This window comes from Seriola aureovittata, chromosome 5 (genome assembly GCF_021018895.1).
Source record: "Seriola aureovittata isolate HTS-2021-v1 ecotype China chromosome 5, ASM2101889v1, whole genome shotgun sequence".
In the NCBI taxonomy this organism is placed as follows: domain Eukaryota; kingdom Metazoa; phylum Chordata; class Actinopteri; order Carangiformes; family Carangidae; genus Seriola; species Seriola aureovittata.
Genome location: NC_079368.1, coordinates 23,755,674 through 23,782,355, shown reverse-complemented (window position 1 = coordinate 23,782,355; position 26,682 = coordinate 23,755,674). Strand labels below are relative to the sequence as shown.

Here is a 26,682-nt window from a genome sequence, read left to right as displayed (position 1 = left end):
TCAGTACGTGCCCAACCACACTGAACTGCAGGTGCGCACACACACACACACACACACACACACACACACACACACACACACACACACACACACACTCACTCACTCACTCACTCACTCACTCACTCACTCACTCACTCACTCACTCACTCACTCACTCACTAACTCATTGAGACAGTTCTGAAACAAAATTGCAACAGCGTGCACAGAGACGTGCTCACGCACACATAATTACACATGATATCCACACACACACACACGGACGTACGCACACACTTCCTCGCTTGGTGCTGGAGTGGGTGTAGGTTAATCTTGCAACAGAAGCACAAGCCAGTAGGAAGAGGAGCCAAGCTTTCGGTCCACCCACCTCCTCAGCTGTGCGGGACAGCATGCAAATATCTTATTCTGTCTCTCTCTTCGTTCGCCTTCTGTCTATGTCACTGTTATTATTCTCTCCTCTCCTCTCCTCTCTCCTCCCCTCCAGGGTGATGGCAGGAGAACTATGATAATCACTGGTCCTAATATGGGGGGTAAGAGCTCCTACATCCGCCAGGTGGCCCTGATCTGTGTTATGGCTCAGATGGGCTCCTACGTCCCGGCCTCTGAGGCCAGTCTGGGCATACTGGATGGCATTTTCACCAGGTATGAACACAAGCACATGTGTAACTTACCTCTGCATTTGTTACGAGTTTGACAGCTGTGAACAGACGCAGAAATAATGATGAACTGCATTTTCAACTTTAACTTGTGCAACAGTAATTAAATTAAAATGAATGCACGGTGCTTTAAAAATCACATTATAACTTACCTCTAGTGGCATTTAGCCATACAGGTACGTTTGGCTTTATTTGTTTTGAGATAATATATCTGTCTCTGAGATTTCTGCCTTGCCTTTAATACAATGGGGATGAATGAAGTTTTGTTTTTGATGTTAAGAGCTTTAAAAAAATGCAACTTTGTTCTGTATAAGAACATCATTTATAGGGAATAACACATTAAGAGTTGTGACTTAAGTTTCATCCCTTTTGCTGCCACACCAGGTCAAAGGTAACAAACAGAACAGAGCCTAAAACAGCAGGAAGATCTCGTCTCATTACGAAATATGATTAAAGTATGTTTTGTGAAACAATGCGCCACAGTTGAACTTTCCAAAGTACCAATATTAACATCATCTAATGATGAAGACACAGCTCAACCTACGCACCTAAGAAACATGACTGGGCCCTCACAAGAGGTTATTCTATTCCTTTCATTCACACTTGGATATTCTAAGGAATCAAATAAAAGAAGAAAAAAGAAATTGGTCATATTCATTAGCATATATGTAGATAACTTTATTATTATCATTTATTTTGTGCTCAGTGTATTTGTTACTATTTTAATCATTATTCTTTTTAATATTATTTCAGGGGGTGGGGGGAAGGTTGGGAGGGAGAAGTGGTGAACGTCCGACAGCTTGGATCGGTGGGAGATACGAAAAACAATAAAAAAAAAAAATTCGGACCCTTTCACAATCCTTAAAAAATAGATTTAAAAAAAATTCAACAGTCAAGTCTCTGTCCAAAACAGTTTCCACTGGACAATCCACAGAACACGTCGTTTTCAGTGGGACTGCTGAGGAAGTACTCCATATGAAAACTGTCGAGAGCTGCAGGAGTTAACTGGAAAAATATGTTTATTTGTAATTCGGGCGAAATGACACTTATCTAAATATCTGCTTGTGAATTGGCTTCATCAAGCAGAGTCACTTTAACAGGAACAGGAGATGAATAGAAACAATCATTCGATCCAGAAAAAATGATCACAGCTCACATTGTAACATTTTTTTTGGCACAAAAGCATGTCCATGTTTTCCTGGCAGGCATATTAAAGATGGGACACACATCACAATTACATGTATATATATTCCTAGTCCGTTGTGTAAACGTGACATAACGGCAGCGTCACTGCAAGCTACAGTCTCTCTTTTTACAGACGCAGGAACTCACTCAAGAAGTGACACCTGAGTGACTTTTTCCAGCCTCGTCTCCGTCGACATGGAAGACGAGGATAGTGACCATGACAACACTGGCGGAGCACAACACACTTTCACCCCTGCACACTCTGTCTTATTAGTGCAATTAAACATCAGGACACTGGGGGGGACAATGATGCACCAAACACCTCTTTCACTTCGTGTCACCTTCACCAGCTGTGTCATGGTTGAGTTTGTTTTTGGGACAGACACTGATCCTTTCAAATCCCATTGTATTCCTCAGCACACAGGAGGAGGCGTGTGAGGTTGAAGGGAAAAAAAAAAAGTTGTGTAAGAGTTGTTTGACAAGGCCAGCTTCTTTGTTCTGTTGTGGTTCGGTACGATGCGGCTCTCTGTATCGTAGGATCCCTCAGACAATAAGGCTTTGTGGGAGGAGATCTTTCTTTGCCGCTGATGATTGTTCTTATTATGATGAGAGCAGCAGTAAGCTCCGCATGTAGTTTCCAGCCCTGACTACATATTAGTGTGGAACACAGGCCAATATACTGTATGGTCTCTGCTATTTTGCCTCTGCTGCACTATGTGATTAGACCTAATGGCTTGCAGATGTGTGTAATTGTCTTTTTTTTTGTGGGTTTAAGCATGTTCTTATGTATTAGCCCAGTGGGAGCCAGCCACAGAACTGTGTGTGTTTGTGTCCATGTGTGTGCGCGTCTCTCTTTCCTTGAGAGGAACAGTTTGGGGGGGTTTTGGACTTCATATTAGGGTTATTAGACTGGCCGGCTGGTCAGGGTTGAGTAGACAGGAGTGTACTGCAGATGATATATTTTATCATCCTGTAATCTGAAAACAAACAACAGGAAGATTCAAAGTAAACTATTTATTATGAATAAAGAGGCTGTAAATAAAGATTAAATGCTACTAAAATCTGCAAAACACTTTAGTTTAACATTTTTAACTATATCCAAAGGACATAATTCAATTTTTTCTTCACTTTTATCGCAAACATTTTTACCACAAAAACAATTTTTATTTCCTTGTAAACTAAGCTGGTTGATGTCTTCTTCCAGCAGGAAACGACAACTTTTTTTAGGAACATGGGGACACAAAATGTGACTGAAAATCTGTTTAGAATGACCTGATTTTTGGGTGAGTCTTATGACTTTATATTAGCGAGTAGTAGATTTAGTATAGATAGTATAGATTTTACAGGAGATGAGTGGAGAGAGCTGAGGAGTGAAAGGCAACAAAGCTCTGCAGCTGAACTCGAACTGAGGACGTTACAGTTCATGGTCAACACCTACAAACCTCTGTGCCTCAGTTGATCTGTTTTTATGAACATCTTTGAAGATTTGAAGACTTTGAATAAGAGTGTAATTGGTGTCATCTTGAGGTTGCAGTAATAGTGCGGGGTCAGGTTAGAGAATGAGTGTACTTCAGTCAGTGAAGGTCTACATATATAAATCAGTACAGAACTGTGCATGTGCGTGTATCGCTCTGTTGTTTAATCGGGTCTCTGATCGGGGTTTGAGGTTAATATTATCTATTTCTGCATCTGAGAGCTAATTAATGTCCATGGAGAAAACGCACACACGGCCACGTTGCATCCGCTGGCCTCTCTTCACCTCCTCTGTTACCTCTGTCGTCCTCTCTGTTTCTAATTGGACTGCTCAGCCTCCGTCTTATCATCGAGTGCAAGGATCCTGAGGAGAAACGGTCTTGATAATAAACGCTCGATCAATTCCCACTGCTGTGTCAAACATAATAGACGCAGCGGTGGGAATTGCTTCATCTTGTGTGTTTGTGTATATGAGAGATGTGGTGTGTTTATGAGCGAGAGGGAGACAGAGGTGGAGCGAGAGCTTGTGAGTTTTACCAGAGTGGAATAAGCAGAGGGTTGGGGGTAATGAGATGGTGCGTAGGTGTTTAATGGGATATCCTGTCTGAACTGATCCAGATGATTGATGATCAATGAGGATACAATGAATAATCTGGCGATTGGTGCTGCCTCACAGAGTCTTGGTTTTATTTTCCTGCCCACTGCACTGTGCTGCAGGGTTTTTAAACATATGCCATACAGTTATTTAAGCATGTGTGTGTGTGTGTGTGTGTGTGTGTGTGTGTGTGTGTGTGTGTTACGTGGCAGCAGAGGGATGAATATGTGAATTTGCACGTATGCAGCTGCTGTGTTTTCTTGTTGGTATTGAGTCCTGAGGATTATAGAGCACTTCTTCCATCACTTCATGGTTGTTATGGAAACAGCAAAAGGAAGCAGAATGTAAAAGTGTGTTTTGAAAAAGGACCTTTTATCGACCATGGACACCTAGCAGTGATTATACTGTGTTTTACGTTCACAAAGTATTTCACAAGCTCCTCTCCATCAGAAATCGCTGTGAGATTGTTTTGGTTTTTTTGTTTTTTTTGTGGGGGGTTGGTTGGGGGGTGGGTGTGGTGGTGGTGGTGGTGGGGGGGGGTGGGGGGGGGCAGAAATGTGAGTAATATGCAGAAAAACCTCACAAACCACAGTGGGTGTTTTGGTGCCAACAGGTCTCTGTGTAACATCATCACCTAAGTGGGTGTTGTAACATGTTGAGCATGTGGAGAAATGCAGTATCCCCATTTGTTCCTCTGAGTTTTGCTGCAGTGTCGGAGAGCCTGTGCATTCTTGTAGGCGTCATATAGGGCTGTTTGGGCCTTTGGTGTTCTGTAGGACCTGGAGGTTTAAACCCGAATCAGACATGATTCAAAATGGTCACACAGCCCTGAGGAGAACTAAAAATAATTGAAAGATCAGGTGTTAATGTGCTTACATTGATCCTTTGCTTTGGCACTGTATGTACCACATAAAAAGATGTGTGCTGCTTAGCTTATTCTTTATTTTTAAATCTTGACGTGGATAACAATTAGCTTTACACAAAGTGGTTTCTAGTCTTCTGAAATCCAAATAAAACTATCATAGAAATGACACAGTATCACTAGGTCCATGGATAAACAGATTCCTTTATTGTTGTAATGTAGTAGCAGTCCAGACATTAGAAACAACAATTAAAAACAGAAAAGTGTTCAAACTAAACTCATTTAGAGTGAAAAATATATAAATAAAATAAAGAATATATTTATTTGCTGTAACTTATAAAACTGTAAGACATAAAACAATAGGATACAATATAAAAGCAGCTGATATTTCACATTTGCTGAGTGGTCCTGTGTACAAGTCGTGTAGTTAAGATTGTATACATACAGAATAGCAGTAGGAATGTAAACATCTGTGCAGTGTTCTGTAAATGTGAGTATTGCAGTGCAGATAGTCACAGGGGTCAGTGTCGGTGTTTGGCAGTGTTCAGTTCTCGTATGACTCTGGGGTAGAAGCTGTTCTTTAGTCTGTTTGTCCCTGATATGATGGAGCTGAAGTGTCTACCAGAGGGCGGCAGGTCAAACGGATGATGTCCGGGGTGGGAGGGTCGCTGTGTTTCAGTATGTCGGCTGCTCCGCTGAGGCAGCCTGAGCTGAATAAGTCAGAGAGCAGTGAGCATTAATGACCCTCTGAAGGGCTGCGGCTGAGCAGCTGGGGAACCATACAGAGATGCAGTATGTTAGCACACTCTTGATGGAGCAGTGGTAGAAGGACACCAGCTGCTTCTCCTGCAGGTTGTTTTCACCCAGGAACCTAAAAAACAGGGCCCCTTTCCACACAGTCCCATCAGGACGAGATTACTCTCTGAACGCCACGCCGCCAGGCTTTCAACCTCGTCCCTGTAGACTGTCTCGTCTCCTCCTGAGACAACTGCGAACTCGATGATGCTGTTGGTGGGATGAGTGGGGGCACAGTCATGAGTGTAGAGGGCGTAGAGAAGGGGGCTCCAGCCGCGTGGGGCGCTGGTGCTGAGTGTAATGGTGGATGAGAGGTGGGGGCGTCGTCTAACAGTCTGGGGGCAGTTAGTGAGAAAGTTACTAATGGGACTATAAATGCAGAAGAAACCAAACATAAACAGCAACTAAATGAACTGCTTTTATAAATGGTTCACAATAAAAAGAAAAGAAAAAGAAAACTGCCAAAAACGATAAACAAAGATAATTAAATGCTAAAGAAACTGAGAAAATGTAACACATATGTAAAAAAAAAAAAAAAAATGGTGATGTTCTTTTTACTTTTACGCCAGGGTTATCAGTGTGTTATATACTGTGTATTTAATTTCCTGTGGATAATGTACTCTGTGACACGAGGTTCACGCTGAAATACACCCAGTTCTCTTAGAGTGAGGTCTAATAGCAGACATTTCAAAGACATCAATGGTGTCAGTCTTTCATATGAAACAGCAGTGCACATCTCCTCTGTGCATCCTTTGTCACTTTTGAAAATACATTTCTTACTTTGAAAGCTTTGTGTGACAGAGTCATGATTGTATATTCGTGCCATTTCTATTGTTTGGCTTTGTGGTTGTGCTTGGGTTTTGATTTTCTGCTCCTGCTGTATGTGAGTGAAGCAGTGAAACTATGGCGATAGAATAGGAAAATAACATCACCAAGCAAAGAGGGATCCACGAGTGTCAGATAAACAATTGAAATGTGGCTAAACATGTTTTCTGGAGAGGTGATGAGAAATGGAGTCTATTTTAAGAATCGGTTTGTTTGGCGGGAAGAAGGGACTAAATGAGACCAGCAGGACACCCAGCTGGTGGCGTGTCGGTTGTGTTTCCGCTGTGCTCCCCTCTTCAGTGGACAGACAGAGTGGTTCTTTGCTTTTCATCTGATTCTGTTCGTCCTTTCTGCCATGCAGTATAGATTCGATTGGCAGAATTTTCCCCTGAGTCTCAGGCACACGCACACGCACACACACACACACACACACACACACACACACACACACACACACACACATACACACACTATAATATTGGCTAATAAAATGCAGCAACATGTCTGCCACACCCCTCTCCTATACGGCGTGTGGTGTAACCATAGTAACTGACAGTGCTGCAGGATCCTGTTGGTGGTTCATTGATAGGTATTATGTTGAAGGTCAATCAGGACAGGAATAGTCAGATTTCGAGGTGAGAAACACTGACTGGAAGAGAGATGTGTTGTCTGTGATCCAGCCGGGGTCAAAGTCTTTTGCTCTGTCGGTCAGTCTGTGTCAGAGCAGCAGAGGAGCTTTCAAACTGGCTTTGAAGAATTCAACATGTTGCCATAGTGTCTCTGCAATCAGCACATATCTGTTGACATGGACTCGACAGATGCCTGGTTTTGTTCCGTCGTTTCTGTTTCGTATTTTGAAAATGTGTTCGCCTTTACAGTCATTGCATGCACTCTGGGTGGGGTCTCATGCGAGAACACTTTTGTGTTCTTGTCCTAACCTCTCTTACTTTGCTTGTAATTGCTTTCCAAATTTCAACAAACTCTCTCAACTAGACAAACATGTTGTAAATAATTTCAGCCTGATGAATACCAGCTGTTCATGAGGAGGTGAAAATTCATGAGGATTCCTCACTAGCGTAATTGACGCCTTTAAAATTTATATATACAGTATAAGCCTTTTATACTATATAAGCCTCTTCCCCTCTGCGAGAAAGTTTCAGTTACAAAAATGTAGCCAAAGACTACACACACACACACACACACACACACACACACACACACACACACACACACACACACACACACACACACACACACACACACACACACTTTAAGTCCTGCTGTCAGAAACTGGCCAACAAATTTAGCAGTGGTATGAGAGAAGTTATAAAAATGACTGATCCTTCAGTCTGTGGGTGGGTTTTAGGGGTTTCTGGAGCAACAAAATCATCTTTGACATCAGATCCCAAATTCAGATGAAATTTTATAGCTGAAGCAGGAAGACCACTGTAATGAATTGTGTTATCCTCTTGTAACAAATTATTCTCTGAACAAATATACAACAATAAAAAAAAAAAAAAAAAAATTACATATTTAGTAGTTAGAGTAATGTTTATTGCTCAATGAACGCACAACTCTTCCTCACCTTATCACTCTCAACCTCTGGCCTCTCTTTGTTCTTTATCTGATTGCTTATCAGGATGGGGGCTTCAGACAACATCTACAAAGGGCGCAGCACATTCATGGAAGAGCTGACCGAAGCCTCGGAGATCCTTTCCCGCTCAACTGAGCGTTCATTGGTCATCCTTGATGAACTGGGACGGGGCACGAGCACCCATGATGGGATCGCCATCGCCTATGCCACCCTGGAGCACTTCATCAGAGTTGTAAGTGTGTGTGTGTGTGTGTGTGTGTGTGTTAGTGAATGAGCACTCTGTACTGATGACATGGGAATAAGACGGATTTAAATATTTAAAAAGGGAAAGAGAAAGAGATGAGAAATGAGCGGGAAGGCACTGATGGGACATTTGGGGCATGTAACTGTAAGCGTAGCTGCTGAATTTCCAAATAACTTGAAAATCATGCTTGTCAAACACACACACACACACACACACACACACACACACACACACACATTCAACTTGTTGCTAAATCCACAAGCTTCATATCATCTTGAAGCCAGCCCAATTAGCCATCAAATTAATGTCTCTCAGTGAGGAGGAGGATATTTATGTGCGTGCAAGTTTGATTGTATGTGCTCTGCAGATTCCTGCAATTGTTTCCTTTTGCAGGGAGAGACGAGCCACCAGAGAGGCTTCACCAGCAGAGCAGCTCGTGAAAACCGAGCTGAATTGCAGAGAAGCTTGATCTATAGTGTTAATATCCTATTAGAGAGCAGGTTGCATTGGGAAAGGAGAGGAGGAAAGAGAGAGAGTGACTCCCTAGATACCCAATTGTTAAAGGGATGTACGTTGTGCTGCAGCAGCACCTCATCTTACCCTCATGAAACACCCACATAATCAAGGCTGATGACAGGCTGTCCAGTGTCCACCTTACAGGGGATCATATGTGCCCATATGAGTCGCAGCCATTTCTTAATAATAACATGTTTCCTGTTCAGTCTTGTCAGCTGTCGTAATAATGATGTGTATTGAAAGTGGAAAGGTGCCATTTTAGCCGAAGGGAGGAGAAGAACAGCTCAGAGGCTCATGGTTCACTAAAGAGAGGAAACAGAGCTGGAGATAAACTGGGCTTTTCCACAGTACTTGGAATCAGTATTCCTGTGAGAGAGTGTGTGTGTGTATGTGTTTCTGTGTGTGTGTGTGATCTGCTGGGATTATGTGAACTGGCACAGTCCAGTCAGGAGTCCTTTGGGTGTTGCACAATGTTGCGTATCTCCATTTTCACAGAACAGATGAGTGGTACCCTGAGAGACCGAGACGAGGGGGGGGGGGGGTCAGTAGTGTACAGTTGTACATGAGCTGTGTGCTCGAGAGGAGGTCGTGGCATCAGTTCGGAGAAACAGCTGTTCATTTTCTCAGCTGTTCACACTCTGAATATTTCCCACTGTATAATATAGACTGAAGTTCAGTTTCATTAATGTTTCCCACTCGACATCTTTACCATTTGGACTTGGAGACGCACCTCTGCTCTTAGATACATCAGATGTGTCCAATATTTTGAATGCACATTAATTAGGTGCAGGTGACATTTACACACCGGTTGACTGTGTGGGCAATCTGTGTGGAGGCAGGATATTTACAGCTGAACAATTAACTTTACTGTCAGAGAGATGACAGTAACACTAAATATAAAATGACAGAAAATCTTTAAAAAAAAAAAAACTCACTTTCAAATAAATAATTATCAAATAAAGATTAATTTCAATAAATCTATTAAAGCTGCACCACTTTGTATTAACAATGGCTCAAATTACAGATGTAATGTCAAAGGTTTCACCATAAAGTTACCACCTGACTCTGCAGGTCCCCCTCAGCTCCGTGGAACCTCTTAGTCTGTTTCGGATCCTAGTTTTGGTCTTTGGACCCGCACACTCTGCTCTTATCAACCTCATTTATAGCAGCGACATTGATAAAAAGCTGTGATGCACAGAGTATGCACTATCTGCGGGACACAGGCAAAGTTAGCGACAAGCTGGTGAACATAATGAAGCACTTACAGTAGCAGCGAAAGAGCCAGAGGTTCTCCTGGGAAGTTTTCTGAAGACCGAAACAGAGCTAGAAAAGGGGAAATAAGCTACATTCTTCGGGTGACCAGGAAGAACATGACTCCAAACGAATCCTCGCGTTGCTCCGTTTGTTAACTGTTATCAGACTGAATGACTGCAGCTTTAAATCTTGGATTGAGAACAACAAGGGTTTCTATTTGCATTTCTGCCAAGATGCTGATATATTAGTGATAAGCTGATGTTGCCAGTATATAACAGTTAAGTTCTATATTGGATTGTGGTCTTTAAGACACACACACACACACACACACACACACACACACACCACAGACAGAAATTACAAGAATCTAACACAGCGACCATGAGCAGAACAGAGACCTTTTGTTATTAGCAGTGTGTGTGTGTGGTATTAGTGCCCTCCAGGATTTATCAGCTCGTACGGTCTGTGCTGACCTTACGGAGCGTGTGTCTAATCTCGCACTTGAGGAACTTTGTGTTTGTCTGGATACGCACATAACGCCAGCTGTTTAACTGGACTGCACAAACCAGTGATTCTGAATTTGTGCCTCTTGGCGGTTGTGAAAGAATGACCCTCATGGTGCAGCTCACACTTCAGTCCACAGTGTCAGATTCCATTCATGGATTACTGGAGTTGGACCATTAAAGCATACTTATTCTACTTCTACCTCATGGGGAATCAAAGCTGTGTCCCATCCATGAGAGCCGGTATTTTGGTATTTGTTTATTTTCTGTTTTCCAAGAGCTTAGTCAAAAATCTCCAAATTGCCCCGAGTTACCCCTGTTCAAATATAGATGAATAAACATTTATCTTTGAAAACCTCCTTCCAGTTTTAATGTTTTGCCAGTTCCACATTAATCGTTGGACAGAATCTTGGGGTTGTGTAGTTCTGCTGGAAAACGCAGAATGAAAATGTGTAAGTAGCAGCTAATGGGGGCTGTAGGGAGCTGCTGTTGGCAGGAGGAGAGAGCTCTCGAACTACCTGTTGTATAACAGCATTGATTTGTTAGAAAAGCCTTGCTATTAAAGGAAAGACAAATAAAAAAAATAAAAAAAATAAAAAAGCACAAAAGGAGTTGTGCTTTACAGCGAGAGGCCTCCTCGGTACATGCAGACCTGCAGAGTCTTTCATGCTCACTCCTCTTCCTCCTCCTCCTCTGCCTCCCCCCTTCCTCCTCCTCTCTGCCTCCCCCCTCCTCCTCCTCCTCCTCTCCAGACTCGATTGTTCACATCAAAAGTCAAGACTACGCTTCCTTTGACTCGGTTGTTATAGTAACACACCTTTTCCTGTCCCCAACATTCACCTGAGAGGTAGTTACGAATGTAGATGGGTTTCATAACACCACTCAATAAAAGAGACAACCTTGGCGCAGAAAGGAAAAAAAAAAAAGAAAAGCAAACAGTAAAGCAGAGGAGAGAGAATCACTAAAGCTAGAAGTTGCTGTGTTTCATGGTGAAATCATGACCAGCGTGAGAGCGCTTCACTACGTGTTCATCTGATTGAATTCCTTTGGAGCTGTGATGTGTGACGTACCTCACACTGTCCTCTCCTTTAGCCATTACCCACACTCAGACTCACTTGGACTCTCACTTTTATTCACGCCAACAGCAGGTCCTGCCATTAGCTTCACCCTAAGCGTAGCACTACACATTGCTCTCCACTCGTACCGTGACTCAGACTTGCATGTTACCGCACACGCATCGTAATATTGCACTGTAATAGTGGAGAGAATCGGGCCTAGCTTCACACTGGGACTCGCAGAACTCACTTTTGGCTGCACACTAATGGGTGAATTTCCAGAAGAATGTATTGTTCCATGTGGGCGTAAATGGTCTGATGTGCTCACGCTGATGCACAAAGCTCCTATGAAGACCCACATGTGCTCCGCTGCACTCCTCGCTGCTCTGTGCCTGCGCTGCACTCATACACATGGATAAGATGCTCGTCTGTTTTCTCTCTCAGCTCTCCGTGATTGCATTCCTTTGTCCAACTTTCTAGCTGCTTCATGTCCGATTGTACGAATTCTATCAGAAGATTCATTGCACTCCACGCATTGTTTAGAGCTGTGGTTACCAACATGTGGGTCGGGACCCCAGAGAGGGTCTCGGGTGAAAACCGGAAGAACTGCAAGATGATGCAAGGAAAAAAGAAAACAATATTTCCTCTGGCATAACTTTTACTTTTTTTCTTGTGTTCATCTGTTCAGGTGTCTAAAAACCCTTCGGATGTCCACACTACCACCATAACCTTCGATGAGGGGTCACAAGCTGGCACTGCTTTATGTTAAAGGATTACAAGTAGTAGTAGTAGTAGTAATAGTTTTAAACCCAGACATATTTAATTTACAATCACATCAAACAGTAAAAGCGGCAAATCATCACATTTTGAGAAGCTTAAAATAGCAAATGTTGCTTAGCGTATTTCAGTGATGTGTTTTCAGTAAATTTGTCAGATTTAACTAAATCACGCCACGTCGTCGTCCAAAGACGAGACAAGAAGTTAAGTCTTGTTGAGAAAATGCAAGTTCTCTGATTTAGATAGTTCTCTAAATCTCCTCAGTGCAGGATTTCTGTGTCGGTGTGTCCTGTGCTTTAATAACAAACTGTAATTGAAAGAGTGATGAGCGTCCTGTTCCCAGTAATTGAGGTGATATAAATTACCCATATGTGCCCAGCTAAATATCAGTTGTGTCAAAACACAAAATACTCCAAACAGAACTGATCAAGACGTGTATAAAGGCAAATATCGACTGATCAAAAAGGTATTTTCCATCATCTCGACTTCAGTCACTAATAATGGGCAAATCAGGTGAAGGAGGAGTGTGCAGGTTATTTTGTATATTTTTGGGTAATGAAACAAATTAGAATATCCATAAAACGTAAATGGACAAATGGCATTGATTTCTAAAAAGCAAGTGTTAACACGAAGCAGACTAAAATTAAAAGTAACAACGTACCATTTTCTTCCTGGACCAGGATCAAATTAATCAAACCCCAGATGTGAGGGTGCACCAAAGCAACGGCCCATGTCAGCATCATCCTGGATGTTACAACAACAAAAAAAAGCAGCAAGCATTGTGTACCAAGTAGCTCCATTTAAACAAAAGGCAAAACATGACCTAAAGGAAAGGTCATCACCTATGCACCTGTCACTGACCCTGGCTCAAATTAAGCTAATGAGAAAACAAGACTGACCCAAGTCAGAGGTCAGTGACGCGCACGCATGCTTCTTTTACACCAAATCTCTGTCTTTCTCTCTCTCACACACACACACACACACACACACACACACACACACACACACACACACACAGCACCTCACCTTGTTATTTGTGAGGTGTTGACTTGAGTTAGAATTGCGTTTGAGTCTAATTGGACGAGAGAGAAGTGACAAGACAGAGAGTCAGTAATAGTGGTGTTGACACCTCTAGCCTTTTCCTCAGGATCAGATTAGTGAGTGGAAGCACACTTGCAAGCGCGCTCACGTCTTTGACAACATGTCATAAAACGGCTGAGGGGAGAGGTGATGCTCTACAGCTGTGCGGTGAAACGGACACCGAGACGTGTATTATAGGAGGAGAAGAGGTGGACGAGGTGACACGATGCAGAGAAAGTGTTATCTGTGGAATGTGGCAGATCAGCAGTCTGTGGGATGCTGTTTTTTTTATTTGAACCATTGTGTCAAGTGAGCCAAACACACAGCTTGTCCCTTCTGGGTCCAAGCTTTCTGTTTATAAATATACAGCAGATTCTAGTTTACATTACGGCTGAGTATTTATAGAAGTTCATCTTGTTCAAGACCCAGATCCCCGTTCTCATGATCAGAAACCTGACAAGTGTTCCCTTTATATTTTATCTATATCATAGTCATCTTAGAATTGAGAAATTTAAGCTCATACACACCGTTACACCTGGATCATGTTTAAGAAAGGGCTAGTTTTCAACAGAAATCCTCTAGACCTTCAGGAGTGTTTTTTCTAGGCCTGCAGTGAGCTTTTATTGTCCTTTTCAATCAACTTAAAGCTGCACTCATCAATATTTTTGAATTAACAAGGATCAAACGATGATGTTGCAAACCTGCAGAGAATTACCAGTCTGAGGAACATTTTAATGTCTCTCAACTCATTGCTTTGGTTTTCTGGTCCGTAACTCTGTTGTGGCTCAGCTGCCCCAAGTGGCCATAAAGAGAACTTCAGATTTAATTATTTTTTAATTAACTGAAGAATCAAAGATGATGAGAAATGCTAAGCAGCAGTTTCCAGAACCTCAATGTCTTTGAACTGCATATTCATTCAAACCAACTGTAAACAAATGGATGTGCTAGATTATACCAGCTAACTGTTTGGGTTGCTTGATAAGATTATTTGATCAACAAAATTGGTTATAATTAATCAATTGCTTGACTAATTTCATCAGATCGTCCAGCTCTGCAGAACAAGGCTGTCGGTGTACCCTGGGGTGGTCTGGTAATGAGCTGCCATTAGCACCTAATCAGACCATTATCCAGGCTGCAGCCTCCCTCTGCCATGCTCCATTTGTTCTTACCTTCCAGTGTAGGTGGACAGGAATGATTGAAGTAGCTTGTCTATATATGTGTGTGTGTGTGTGTGTGTGTGTGTGTGTGTGTGTGTGTGTGTGTGTGTGTGTGTGTGTGTGTGTGTGTGTGTGTGTGTGTGTGTGTGTGTGTGTGTGTGTGTGTGTGTGTGTGTGTGTGCACGTGCATGAATGTGTTTCAGCGGGTGCAGGTCGGTGAGTCTGTGGGAGTGACCCTGCGAGTCACTTTCAGAGGGAGGTATTACTAGTGACATGTGACCTTTCTTAGACCGAGCGGTTAGCGGGCCGATCCTGGAGCCAGCCGAGTCCTGCAGCCGCCTGTCTGCTGCGATGATGTAAGACTCGCGGCCCGCTCCACCATGAGAACCTCCTGTATGATTTGTTATCATTACAGTCATCATTGGACTTAATGGTTATTAATAATAGCATTTTGTGGATTATTAATGCAGCATTAATAATTGTTTTTCAACAGTTTGTCAAGTTATCGAAACAGGTTTTTGCACTCCCTACTCCATTTACATGATAAGGTTGTTAAAGTAAGCAGGAAAAGGAAATGCATTTGTTTTAGTGAAGAGCTCTTTGCAGCTGTCCTGAGAGTGCACTGCTGAGAGGAAAATGTTTGTACAAGCATTTCACATAGAGGCTGAGAGAGAGACTAAGTGAGTGAGTGCATGATTTTCATGTCTCAACCTTAACGCCAGAGTTAAGTCATGTATCCTTTGGGTGGCTCCCAGGCCTGACAGAGATTAAAGTATAGCAGGATGAGTTGAAGTGCTCTCACTTTGCTGAATCTGTCTCCAGAGCCCAGAAAGGCAGAAAAATGGGGGCGATTGACTGCAGAAATCCTTAAGACAGAGAAAAAACGAAAAGAAGTCGATAAACAAAAAAGTAACACAATACAGTATATGTGTGTTTATACCAGTGGTAATATTCACAAAGCATGTCTTCAAGTATTGGCTCACCACACTGCAGGGTACAGAGGCAGTTAAGTAACACTGGGCCAAAGCACAGTGGATAAGGATGCTCTGCTCTTTGTTTTTCAGCTACCACTTATGCTTAGTTGTGGTAACAGATAGTGTTACATAATGCAACATTCGCTCTGCTACCTGCCATTTGCTATATGTGTTACTGTATCTCTCTTCTGTCTCTTCTGTCCTCTTTTTCCTCCAACTTCTTTTCTTTTATATAAGGATTAAAAATTAATTTAAAAAAATCGTTTGATAAATATAAGATAAAAATAAGACAACAAAGAAAAACATTCAGTTTCTTACCAGGCATTTTAAATATACAGTTTTTGTAGTGGTAAAGATACATATTCTATATAGGGGGTTATATTTTTTATATATATTTGAAGCGCTGTTAGTGAGTCTGCTGTTGGTTAGAGGTTTTAGCCATGTTAGCTGCGTTTGTTGGTCGGTTCACCACTTTGGTCCAGACTGAAATATCTCAACAACTATTTGAAGGATTGTCAACAATTCTGCACAGACTTCTCTGATCCCATGACTTTTATCTTTAGCACCACTAGCAGGTTGACATTTGTAGTTCTCAGTGAAATGTCTCGACAGCTACCGGATGGATTGCATTGAAATTTAATACAGGCTTTCACGTCCCTCTCAGGAGGAATTATGATAACTTCAGTGATGCCTTAATTTCTTAATCTACAGCTGCCGCCTCAGCAGAACTTTGTGTCTACTGGCAATTAGCAAATATTAGTGAGATGAATGGTACATTTCAGCATGTTAGCATTGTCATTGTGAGAATGTTAGCCTTTAGCTCAAGGCGCCGCTATGCCTCACAGAGCTGCTGGCATGGCTGTAGATTCTTAGTCTTGTTTATTTCGAGCTTATGGCTTCAGCTTGTTTATGAGAACGTTTGTGTTTCTTTATTGTGCTTTTATTGGACTCCGGTTCATTTTCATGTGTGATCATCATTCTATTAACATGACCTCTTCGCACCTTTAAGAAAATATGGTCTGCATATGGATGTGTTCGTCAGATAGTGACAAACACAACAGCCTTATCTCAACATTTACATCAGTTTTATTTTGGGTTTGTGGTTTTCTGTCTGCATTCTGCGATCAGATCTCACTTTTCACCGGCACTATGCAAAGCTGGTGAGTAGGTGGGAAGGCAGCAGCTCTATTGTCGGTAAAAACCAAACATGACAGGCGGAGGGTCAGCACAAGTGACATTACTGTATAGCCTGTACTTACTTTTCTTACTTTTACCTTACCAGAGAGACGTGATTCTGCGATTGTCAAAAACAACTGAAGTGACGAGCTTCTCTGGCAGGCCGGTGCAGAGCAGCCACTGCAGTGATGATGTTCCTGCCTGCAGCTATGCTCCTTTTTACCCTTCGTCTGGATGTTTTCTTACTAACGTGAACACGGTGCACATCCCCCCGACTGACCCTGTTTATGCAGTTTTGCTGAGTCTTAACATTTTGATACCAGGTGTTAAGGGGCTGAAGAACCGACAGAGACCCTGCGTGCTAGACTTTCCTGGATGTTAACGCTCTCTCTCCTTCTCTTAGGTGAAAGCCCTAGCAATGTTTGTGACCCATTACCCTCCGCTGTGTGAGCTGGAGCGTGCGTATCCTGAACATGTGTCTAACTACCACATGGCTTTCCTACTCAACGAACCTGACGTCGCCACCGACACCGATGGTATGTGTGTATGCATTTTTGTGCACATATGAAAATGTAATTATGGCAGTTAAGTCTTTGATTGTGGCCTTGGCATCAAATTAAGAACAATCTCACTCGGGCAATTTCTGAAATTATCACCTCTTGGCGCTTTGTTGAGATTTGAACGCGTGTATGTGTGTATGCTGACAGATGGAGAGGTTCAGCCAGAGTTCGTCACCTTCCTCTACCAGCTAACCGAAGGAGCTGCGGGGCGGAGCTACGGTCTGAATGTCGCTCGATTGGCTGACATCCCAGAACCTATACTACACACTGCTGCTCGGAAAGCCCAAGAGCTGGAGAACACGGTCAATGCAAGGAGGTACAGCGAACACACATACTCGCCCTAACCATTTCGTACAGGGTGCCACATTTACACATCAAGATCTGTTTACTATTCACAGGAAGCAAAACTCGGCCTGTGAAAAGATTTGTATAATGTATTTTGTGGCTCTGGAGGAGCTTTTTTAAAAGTCTGGGAAAGTACTGCACTCTCAGGACAGTTTAGGCTTTGACACTAAAAACATTGCAACAGAAAGCCTGCGGTACAAACAGGAAGTGTTTCAAAGATGTAGGTATTTAGGGTCCGAGTGAAACCAGCCCTCCTTTAAAGCAGTGCACGGGGCTGTGTCAGTGGAGGCAAGTTGCTTCAGTAATAAGTGAGACAATGAAATCCCCAAATTTGAAGGCTTATCAGACCAAAACAATCCACAGGGAATTTTTAATACTCTGGCACAGGATTTTACATCCCTGGAAAGAAATGCCAGTGTCAGCAATTACTTTATTTTCTAGAAATGCAGCATTCGAGTCGTCTTCCGTGCATTTATTTCTGCCGCATCACATTGCTGCAAAAGCTGAGCCTGGTTTGAATTTGGTCTTGTCTTCTTTTTTTGCCTGAGCCTCCTGTGTTGGGACGTCTGCCGCGTTGCTGCACTTACTGCGTTTGGTCTGAACACCACATAACACGTTGCATTATGGGCAGCGTAGGCTCCGGTGTTTTTGGAGCTTGACCCATATTGAGGACTAAAAGTTTAGTTAGCCTATATCTCAGCTTCTGTTGCTTTGATTTTTAACCATTCTTTTTTTTTTTAAATCTGTCACTCACAAGTCCCTCAGCTTTATAGAAGTGTGATACTAAATTGCTAGAGTACCCTTTATACCCTTCCATACATCACTAAATATCCTATTCCTGTATCATTAAGCATATGTGGAGCCTGAGAGCTGAAAAGTAGGAGTCAAACGTGTGTCATGAAAAAATAAAACTCAAAGCAGCTCCACCGACACTAAATCGAATGTTTGTTTAAGCTTTAACACTCAAATGAACTTGATTTCGTACTTGTGCTGACACGTCTGAACCAGAAAATGTACCAATATTCCTGGAAAATCCGACGGGGTACAGATTAATAGAGAAGCTCAGAGTTTGCCACCTGATGGCATCAAGGAGTCTCACAGAGGAGATGGGGACACCTACATGCAGCTTTATGGCAGGAAGTTGTCCGGTTTGAAAATCCTTGGGTGCTGCACAAAATCTGGACTGAGACTTTTCATGAAGTCTCAAATGGATGCAGCCATTGCCACATCTGGACTGACAGTTCACTAAGCAGGAAAAAAAATGGGTTGCCATTTCTTTCGGTTTTTCATTAGGAGAATTGGGATAAGTTTTTTATCATCTTGCTTAAAGTCTTTTAATATTTTATTATTTATAGTCATTTAAATTAATGTCCCTAATCTGGTTATTATCTAAAAGACAATTAAAATTAACATTAAATGTGCTGGAATTGTTTAAATTACTCCAAATGGAGAATCTTTTAACAGTTTTTGTTAAATTTTTGTCAGGGCATATTTTCTCCCCGGGAGCCCAAATCGTATTTTCCCCTCCATAATTTATTTTCCAAGTATTCTGAACAATGCACAGTGTGTGCTGATGGAGAAAGGAACAGAAAATGTATGTTTTCAATGCTGATGGAGAAACGTTTTTTTTTTTTTCCCACACACCGCCAGGCAGAGATGTTCCGCTTACGAGTGAGTTAGGAAGCAGAAATACGGCTAATTCCTCGTCTTTTGCTGTCAAAGCGTCAGCGTGTTGCACTTACTCCAAATACAGTCTTCTGTCTCTGTAAATTTGTACATGGCATCTCCAAGCTCTGTAACAGACAGCCTGCTGGGAGATGAGTGCTGCTTAGACTCTTCCCAAGTAATCCTCACCATATGAAATATCTGTCAGCGCACGCACACACACAGAGCCATACCTTCTCTGTCAGTGTAATCCTCCCTATATGAAATGTTTGTCCTTTGTTGGAGTGAAGCCATGCTGAGTACACAATAATCGTACACAGAGGAATTGAGCCGCTGGTCGGAGGTTAAGAACTTGGATTTTATTGTGCTCTCACACAGCTGTGTGTCAGACTACAATGCGTTTAGGCCCAACACGTACGGGGCTATGTGAGGTGAAACAGTTGTTTTATATACAGTATTTTGTTCAAACATTTCAGTGTCTTTGTCTCTGTCTCTCTAGGAAGAGTAAGAAACTTCTCTCAGAACTGTGGAGCATCTCAGACAGATCATCCCTCATGGAGTGGCAGCAGTCAAGCTCTTGATACGGCTCCAACACCATCAGACCGCACACGCGAAGAAGAGAGAACCGAGCTCAGTGAGTGATGATGCTCAAAGAAGAATATACATGCTCACGGAAGTAGGAATTGGTTTCAGGAAGGACTCAGCACTGATGGTGTACAGTGGTTGTTCCTGCTGTCTTTGCCAGTGTGTGTGTGTTTTGGTGCGTGAAAATAATTTTAACCATCTCAGGTTCTGGTTATATCGGCTTTGGTGGTTGAATAAAAAAAAAAAAGAAAAAAAAAAGAAAAAGACAAACTTCTGACACTTGCCACTCTTTGACCTTGATGTAAGTACTCCACCGATTTAGTATTGCACTATCATAACAGTGTCGTCATATAGTTTAACCCCCCAGATCATTGCCACAGATATCATCCTTTTTATTCTCCACATTGTTGGACTTTGTGTCCATGTGGCGCCTACATCACCCTAAAAGACCCGTAAACAGACTTTAATATGTAAAACCTGTGGGGTTCACATTCAAGTAAGAACTCCAAATGTCTTCTTGCCAGGCAGAAAACACAAAGGAAACAGATTTTTAACATGTTGAGGCATTAAATTGTTGGCTTACATCTGGTTTTGTCATGGTTGAATATTTATTGTATTTACTTATGTATTTATTTATCAATGTATTCATTAGTGTGTGCTCTTTGATCCAAATCCATTAATAATGCAGAAACAAATCACAACATTTGCCACTGAGAAATGCGTTACATCTCTAGCTCTCTCACCCACTCTCAAATACACACACGCACTCACACACACACACACACACACACACACACACACACAACCATCAACGCTCCGCCTTTAATTCCGCCAACTCCAAGATCAGCGCCCATCACCGGAGAGAGAGAACTAGTGGGAGTGAGTGAGTGTCTGTGTGTGTGCGCGCGCGCGCGCGCGAGAGAGAGAGTTAACCGCTGTTATACCGATTACAGCTTATCTGCTCTGCGAGTCTGTCACTGTCTGTCCACTTGAGGGTTCTCCCCTCTGTGAACGACGCGATACGCTCTCCCGCTTCTTAGCTGTTGTTCAGTTATAGTCGCGTGCTTTTTTTTTTTTTTTTTGTTCCCAGTAGAATGGATTTATTCTAGTGCTTGTGGAACTCGAAGATCTTTACTATGAGTTCCTCTGCTGAAGCGCTTCCGTCAGCGGGGCAACTTTTCCGTGCGCCACGGCGCCGCTGAGCCGCGAGTCTCTCGGTCGGAAAGTTCACACGCAACCCCCGGCGAACATGGGCTCGCAGTGAAAACTCCCGACTTGTCCCACTTTTCTTCCTCTCTTCCAAACCCGGTACGACAAAATGCAGAAGAGCGTCCGCTACAACGAAGGGCACGCGCTGTTTCTGTCGGCGGTCGCGCGTAAAGAGGGGACCAAGCGCGGCTACCTGAGCAAGAAGACGGCGGAGAACAGCCGATGGCACGAGAAGTTCTTCGCCCTCTATCAGAATATACTCTTCTACTTCGAGAACGAGCAGAGCGCGCGACCTGCCGGGATTTACCTGTTGGAAGGATGCACCTGCGAGCGCGCGCCGGCGCCCAAGATGTCCACCACGGGGAAGGAAGCGCTGGAGAAACAGGTGAGAGATTTAAAGAGAGCAGGAGGGCGTCAGTGCACTAAACCCTGCTCCCAAATCTAATCTCATCTGCCTCAACAACTTCCCAAAAAACTGCTCACAGCCCACAGACATAGTAACACATGCACAACAAAGGGAGCACAATTTCTGGAGGCTAATCTGGTGTGACTTTCAGATAACCCATAGTTTCCAATTACATACTTAAAAATGATAGTTGATAACAACTACAAGATCAATTTGTTTCCTCACGCTCAAACTGACATTCCTGCACTAAAAAGAGCAAGTGGCTCGTGCAGCATCAAACTAAAGTGGCTGCAGCATCTAAGCCTCTGCTCTCCACAGTTTCTAAAAGCCCTGCAGTGTCGAGAGCCCCAAGTGCATCCTCATGGAGCAGGTGACCATCCCCCAAGGATCCACATGTGCAAATGAGAGAGAGCAGTTACTGCAAACTACAGCTACAGCATGTCTTTTTCCAATTCCTAATAATAATAATGATAATGATAATGAGGTCCTTTTGCTTCTGGAGCAGTTTCCCTCTTTGATTTCATTATATTTGCTGCTGCAACCACAAGATGTACAGGATTTGTAATCTGATGAGTGTGAACCCAATAATCTGTCACATTTTCATCACGAACGCAATGAAGTTATTCTAAACAAACCTGAACACCCCATTGTGTGGATTATTCAAACAAAAATTTCTAAAATCTGTTGCAAGTCTGACAGTGGGAGGCACAATGCAGCAACAGGTTCCTGTATTTAACCCCATGAACGCTGCATAGTAAGAGAGCACATTTTCCTTCTAAGGCATATATATCACATGTCTGGTTTATATTCTCTTTACACACACACACACATATATATATATATATATATATATATATATATGTGTGTGTGTGTATTTACATTTAATGAAAAATTATTTCCCAGGATGCTATGTTTTTATGGCTGTGTCATTACATCAAATGGAAATATTTTAAATAGATCTGGTCTTAGTCTTCATTTAGTTGAGCATATTGCAGAGTGGCATTTTACAGTTTTCAGAAATCTGTGTTCTGAACTACAGTTTTAAATAAGGGAAATATTTTGGGCAAATGTGTTAGTATCTGTGCCCCTGGAAGTTGCCTCAGCATTGTTGCTTCAACATCTTGTTGCTAGGAAACATTTGAATTACCATTTGCACATGCTTTTCATTGAGAAAAAAAAATTGAAATGCACATGTACTGCTCACAATTCGCAGCAATCCTAGTGTTATATCAATAAAAGCATCAGTCTTTGTTATATTAAAAAAGAAAAACTTAACCTGGACTTGATGCAAGTAATTACAGAGAGAGAGTGAGGGAGGGGAAAAAAAGGGATTTCTTTTTCTGATCCCAGTTTTCAGCTGGCCTTGGGAGCTGTGTGCACAGGCATCATGCCCATTTAAATGGGGGGGGGGCGGGGGGGGCACTGACTTTTTTTTTTTTTTTTTTTTTTTTACAGTTTGAGAAAGTATTAAGGAGATAGTGAGTGGATATACAATTAATCATATGATAGTTGAAGAGAGGTCAGAAATAGCCACCAATCATCATCACGCAGAAATATTCATCTCCACGGACTCCCACCTACTTGTGTCTGTCTCTTTAAATGTACACTATGTGTAAAGATAACTCATTCCAGATGTATGCAAATGGGGTAGAGGCTTTAGGGGAGCCAGGAGATGGTAGACTGTGGTTTTAATCCACTCATACATAAAGCAAGAAGAGAATGTCTTTATTCCTCATCATGTTATTCATGATGATGAAAGGAGGACAAATATCTCTGTTTAAGGGCAAAATTACACGTGGCACTGATGAAAGCATAAAACCTGTCTCTTCTGATGTTACCAAGCTGGGCAATTATGATCTTATTTTATCCTCCAATTTTACACACACACACACACTGACTGTCTCACTCTCCATCCCCACCTGTCTCACACTACAGCTGTGATGTTTAATTAGGGCTATTTTCTATCTGCGCTCAGCTGATAGAATGTGTGCTGCCATGTAAATGTGTTAGTACATCACCACGCACAAAGGAGAAATAAACCAAAGAACAATGACAATTGGTCTGGCTTGTGTGTGTGTGTTTGAAATCTCAATCAAAGAGAATTTCAAAGTTCAGTCTGATCCACGGTTTTGAGAGAGGGTTTTGTAGGATGAAGTAAGAAAAGGCCTTCCATCTCTCTATCAGTCGCTCATGCTCTTCACTGTTTGTCTGTGCAGTCGAGTGAGTCTGCCAGCAACCTGCAGCATCACACCCCCACAGTGAACCACAATGCAACCAAACAAATAACACAGCTACTGCCTCCCGCTCGCTCGCTCTCTCTCTCGCTCTCTCTCGCTCTCTCTCTCTCACTCTGTTGTAGATAGACACAAACCCTTCAAATAATTTGGAGAGGATTCACACTGGTTTGAATGGTTTCCACAGCGACTGTGGTTGTGCATTGCTGATGTCAGTATGCGTGTGTGCGTGTGTGCGTGTGTGTGTGTGTGCTGTGTATAATTGTCAAATGATCCCTCCCCCCCATCGTCAGGCGTTGGGTTGGATATTGATCCCAGAAAGAGTTCTGCTGAGGCCATGAACCAGTGGAGATAGCCATTACATACAGTGGAGTCTGTCTCCAGATTGCAGCTCGTATATGTCAAAACACAACGTTTCCAAACATAAATGAAACACTACACAACATCAACAACTTATTTCTGAAAATAAAGATGCAGATTTTCAGAAAACAAAATTACTATGTCCTTTGCAGCCTTGTTTAAAAAAAAAAAAGAAAAGAAAAAAATCAGCATGGCATTTAGCTTCAATACTTCTGTCCAAAATTTAGTGCATCCAGATTGTTGTGTATACTGCAGCAAAAAGTTTGATTCACTGTCAAACTTTGGTTTTGCGTAGGAATGCACTTCATATGTAAAATAATCAAAACCAGCCTCACTCATTTATTGAGGTGGAACCATACAGTATGCTTCCAGAACTTAGAGATATAATGCGTGAGCTTTCTGCATTAAAATGTCTAAAAATTACTAGACATGTTACATATTTGTTTAATTGTTTACTTACATAATCCCAAAGGATTCCAGCAAATCTCAAGCCTAGAGAACTACGTGATTTCAATCATGGTAACGGTCCGTTTCATTTGGTGGCCTGCCAATGTTGTCATACCCCCCCCCCCCAATGCATGCATCAGTGTTGTTGTTGCCTGCTTATAAACCTCAAACTGACTTTTTATCCAGTTTCCAGTTACATCCAGATGAAGGATTTTAGTCACTGGATTTCTGGATTTAAGGGGATTGAATGTGTGATACACACAGCTGTAGTACAGTAAAATAGGAATTGTCAGAAACTTCAATCAGGGCAGAGATATGAGGTTAATTCGGTCCTGTCTGATCTGGCTGACTTTAATAAAGCGTGTTTTTGTTGAGCTATAGGGTTCTTCTCAACAGCCTAGTTCCTCATTAGAGTTAATGAAAGAAAAGGTGGGGTGACACTGATGAGCTGATTTGTCAGTGCTGACTTCCTAATGCACGTATGTATGAATGAATATGTGCATGTGTGTGTGTGTATGATTATTTCTCATTAGAAAACTCCTCTAGCTCTAAACGCCCCTCTCAGAACCTTCGTTTTCGTCGATGCTCATTCTAATTGTCTGTATCTAGGAACCAATTCTTCCCATAGTCCTGGAGTCTGATCTGCTCTCCTCTGCATGCTGCTTTTCATTTTCCTCTGAAGGCTTCTGCCAAGTGTTACAGCCATTATGGACCTCATTAGTGTCAGATAAGAATTTAAAGCTGTCTTCAAATCTGTCTCTCGTGTTTAAAATACTGCACTAATCAAAGTATGAATGACAACAAGGTTTTATATCAACACTCCTGATAAAAAAAAAAAAAACGTATTCAGGTATCTAATTTTTTAGCACGTACTCCCTCTCTTATCTCCTCTGTCTCCAATTAGACACAGTTTCCCCCTATTTTTTGGGGTACTTTTAAAAATCAGTAATTTCACTCTTACTCAAGAATTTTAATTTGCTACATTTAAAGTTGAAATCATTACAGAGTAAAAACAAAACTCACATCACGTGGGTCAGTGGGTGTGAGGGATGGGTTTTATCTAACTATGCAATAAAATTAAGGATGGTGTTATTATGTGGCCATGACTTAGATTAGCAATACCTTACCTAATTAAGCACCCGGTGATCACAGCAAGTGTCCCAAATCAAACACACCTGCCATGTTGCGCGACCAACAGATGCATGCTGGGTCAAAGTGCTAAATGCTAAAATATTGACGGTGCGTCCTTTAGCTGTGACTTCTACCATTAATGAGGTGTGCACCCCCTTTCTGCTGTTTCTGGTAAACCCTGTGGTGCAGGCTGTCAGGAAGGCTGATTTTGACATGGATAAAACTTCTCAATTACCACACTGCCTCAGGTTAGGCTGAGCAGCGGTGAGAATAATACATAAAAGAAACATCCCGGCAGGTGTAAGATTCGTATCATCACATGTCCTCCTGAACTGGTCTGGTCTGGGTTGTTTGTGGGGACGCCATGGGTGTTAAAAGCTCCCGGAGCTCCGAGCCTCTGTACTCTTCAGTGGTGTTATTGTTTTTGCTTGAGCTGCTCCCATCTATTATACATGCTCCTCCTGTCACCAGCTATAGGTGCTGATGTGGAGTGGTGGCACGGGGGAAAATGACACATACACTTACACAGACATCTAACCAGGACTGCATAAAATAAACTTTAGTGGCAGGCAATATGATTGTCGAGTAGTTTCATGTGTGTTTGTTGTCTGTACAACGTTTATGAGCGCTGTTTTTTTACAGGAGGATGGTACACTGGCAATTTTAGGGAATATACTGCAGTACTGAAACAGATTTACGGTGTGTTTAGAGACCTCTGCCATTGCACTGTGGGAGTCGTAGAACAAACTCTCCAATCCAGGATCTGTTATGCAATACATCCTGGATTGGAGACTTGTGTGGCAGGATGTTTCCCGAAAATTCCTCCCGGCGGTTGAGTAACGGTGGATGGAGCAACTGTAAAGCAAGAAACGTGTAAGATGGGGGAAAAAAGATTGATGTTGGCTATATATTACATGTGTGTATATGTGTGTGTTTTTGACTTATGTAGAGAAGGAGGACAGCAGTGAAAGCAAACAGTGGAGGAAGGGTGCAATCTGTTTAATCTCCAGTTAAACAGGTAA

General features: G+C 42.3%; 2 protein-coding genes across 4 annotated transcripts in view; both read left to right on the top strand.

Moving 5' to 3' along the window:
• Positions 1-20,457, top strand: part of msh3 (mutS homolog 3 (E. coli)) — a 40,740-nt gene extending 20,283 nt beyond the window's left edge. For both annotated transcript variants that reach the window (XM_056376967.1, XM_056376966.1), the window contains exons 19-24: positions 1-31; positions 482-639; positions 8,028-8,214; positions 17,122-17,254; positions 17,426-17,594; positions 19,788-20,457. The exon at positions 1-31 is cut by the window's left edge and continues 84 nt beyond it. In XM_056376967.1, the coding sequence (XP_056232942.1) occupies positions 1-31; positions 482-639; positions 8,028-8,214; positions 17,122-17,254; positions 17,426-17,594; positions 19,788-19,869 (760 nt within the window). In that variant the 3' untranslated portion in view covers positions 19,870-20,457. The remainder of the gene's footprint in view (positions 32-481; positions 640-8,027; positions 8,215-17,121; positions 17,255-17,425; positions 17,595-19,787) is intronic.
• A 298-nt stretch (positions 20,458-20,755) lies between these two features.
• Positions 20,756-26,682, top strand: part of rasgrf2b (Ras protein-specific guanine nucleotide-releasing factor 2b) — a 46,526-nt gene continuing 40,599 nt past the window's right edge. Inside the window, exon 1 of one of the 2 annotated variants that reach the window (XM_056376964.1) lies at positions 20,756-21,467. In XM_056376964.1, the coding sequence (XP_056232939.1) occupies positions 21,192-21,467 (276 nt within the window). In that variant the 5' untranslated portion in view covers positions 20,756-21,191. The remainder of the gene's footprint in view (positions 21,468-26,682) is intronic. The other variant, XM_056376965.1, reaches the window with a different exon arrangement.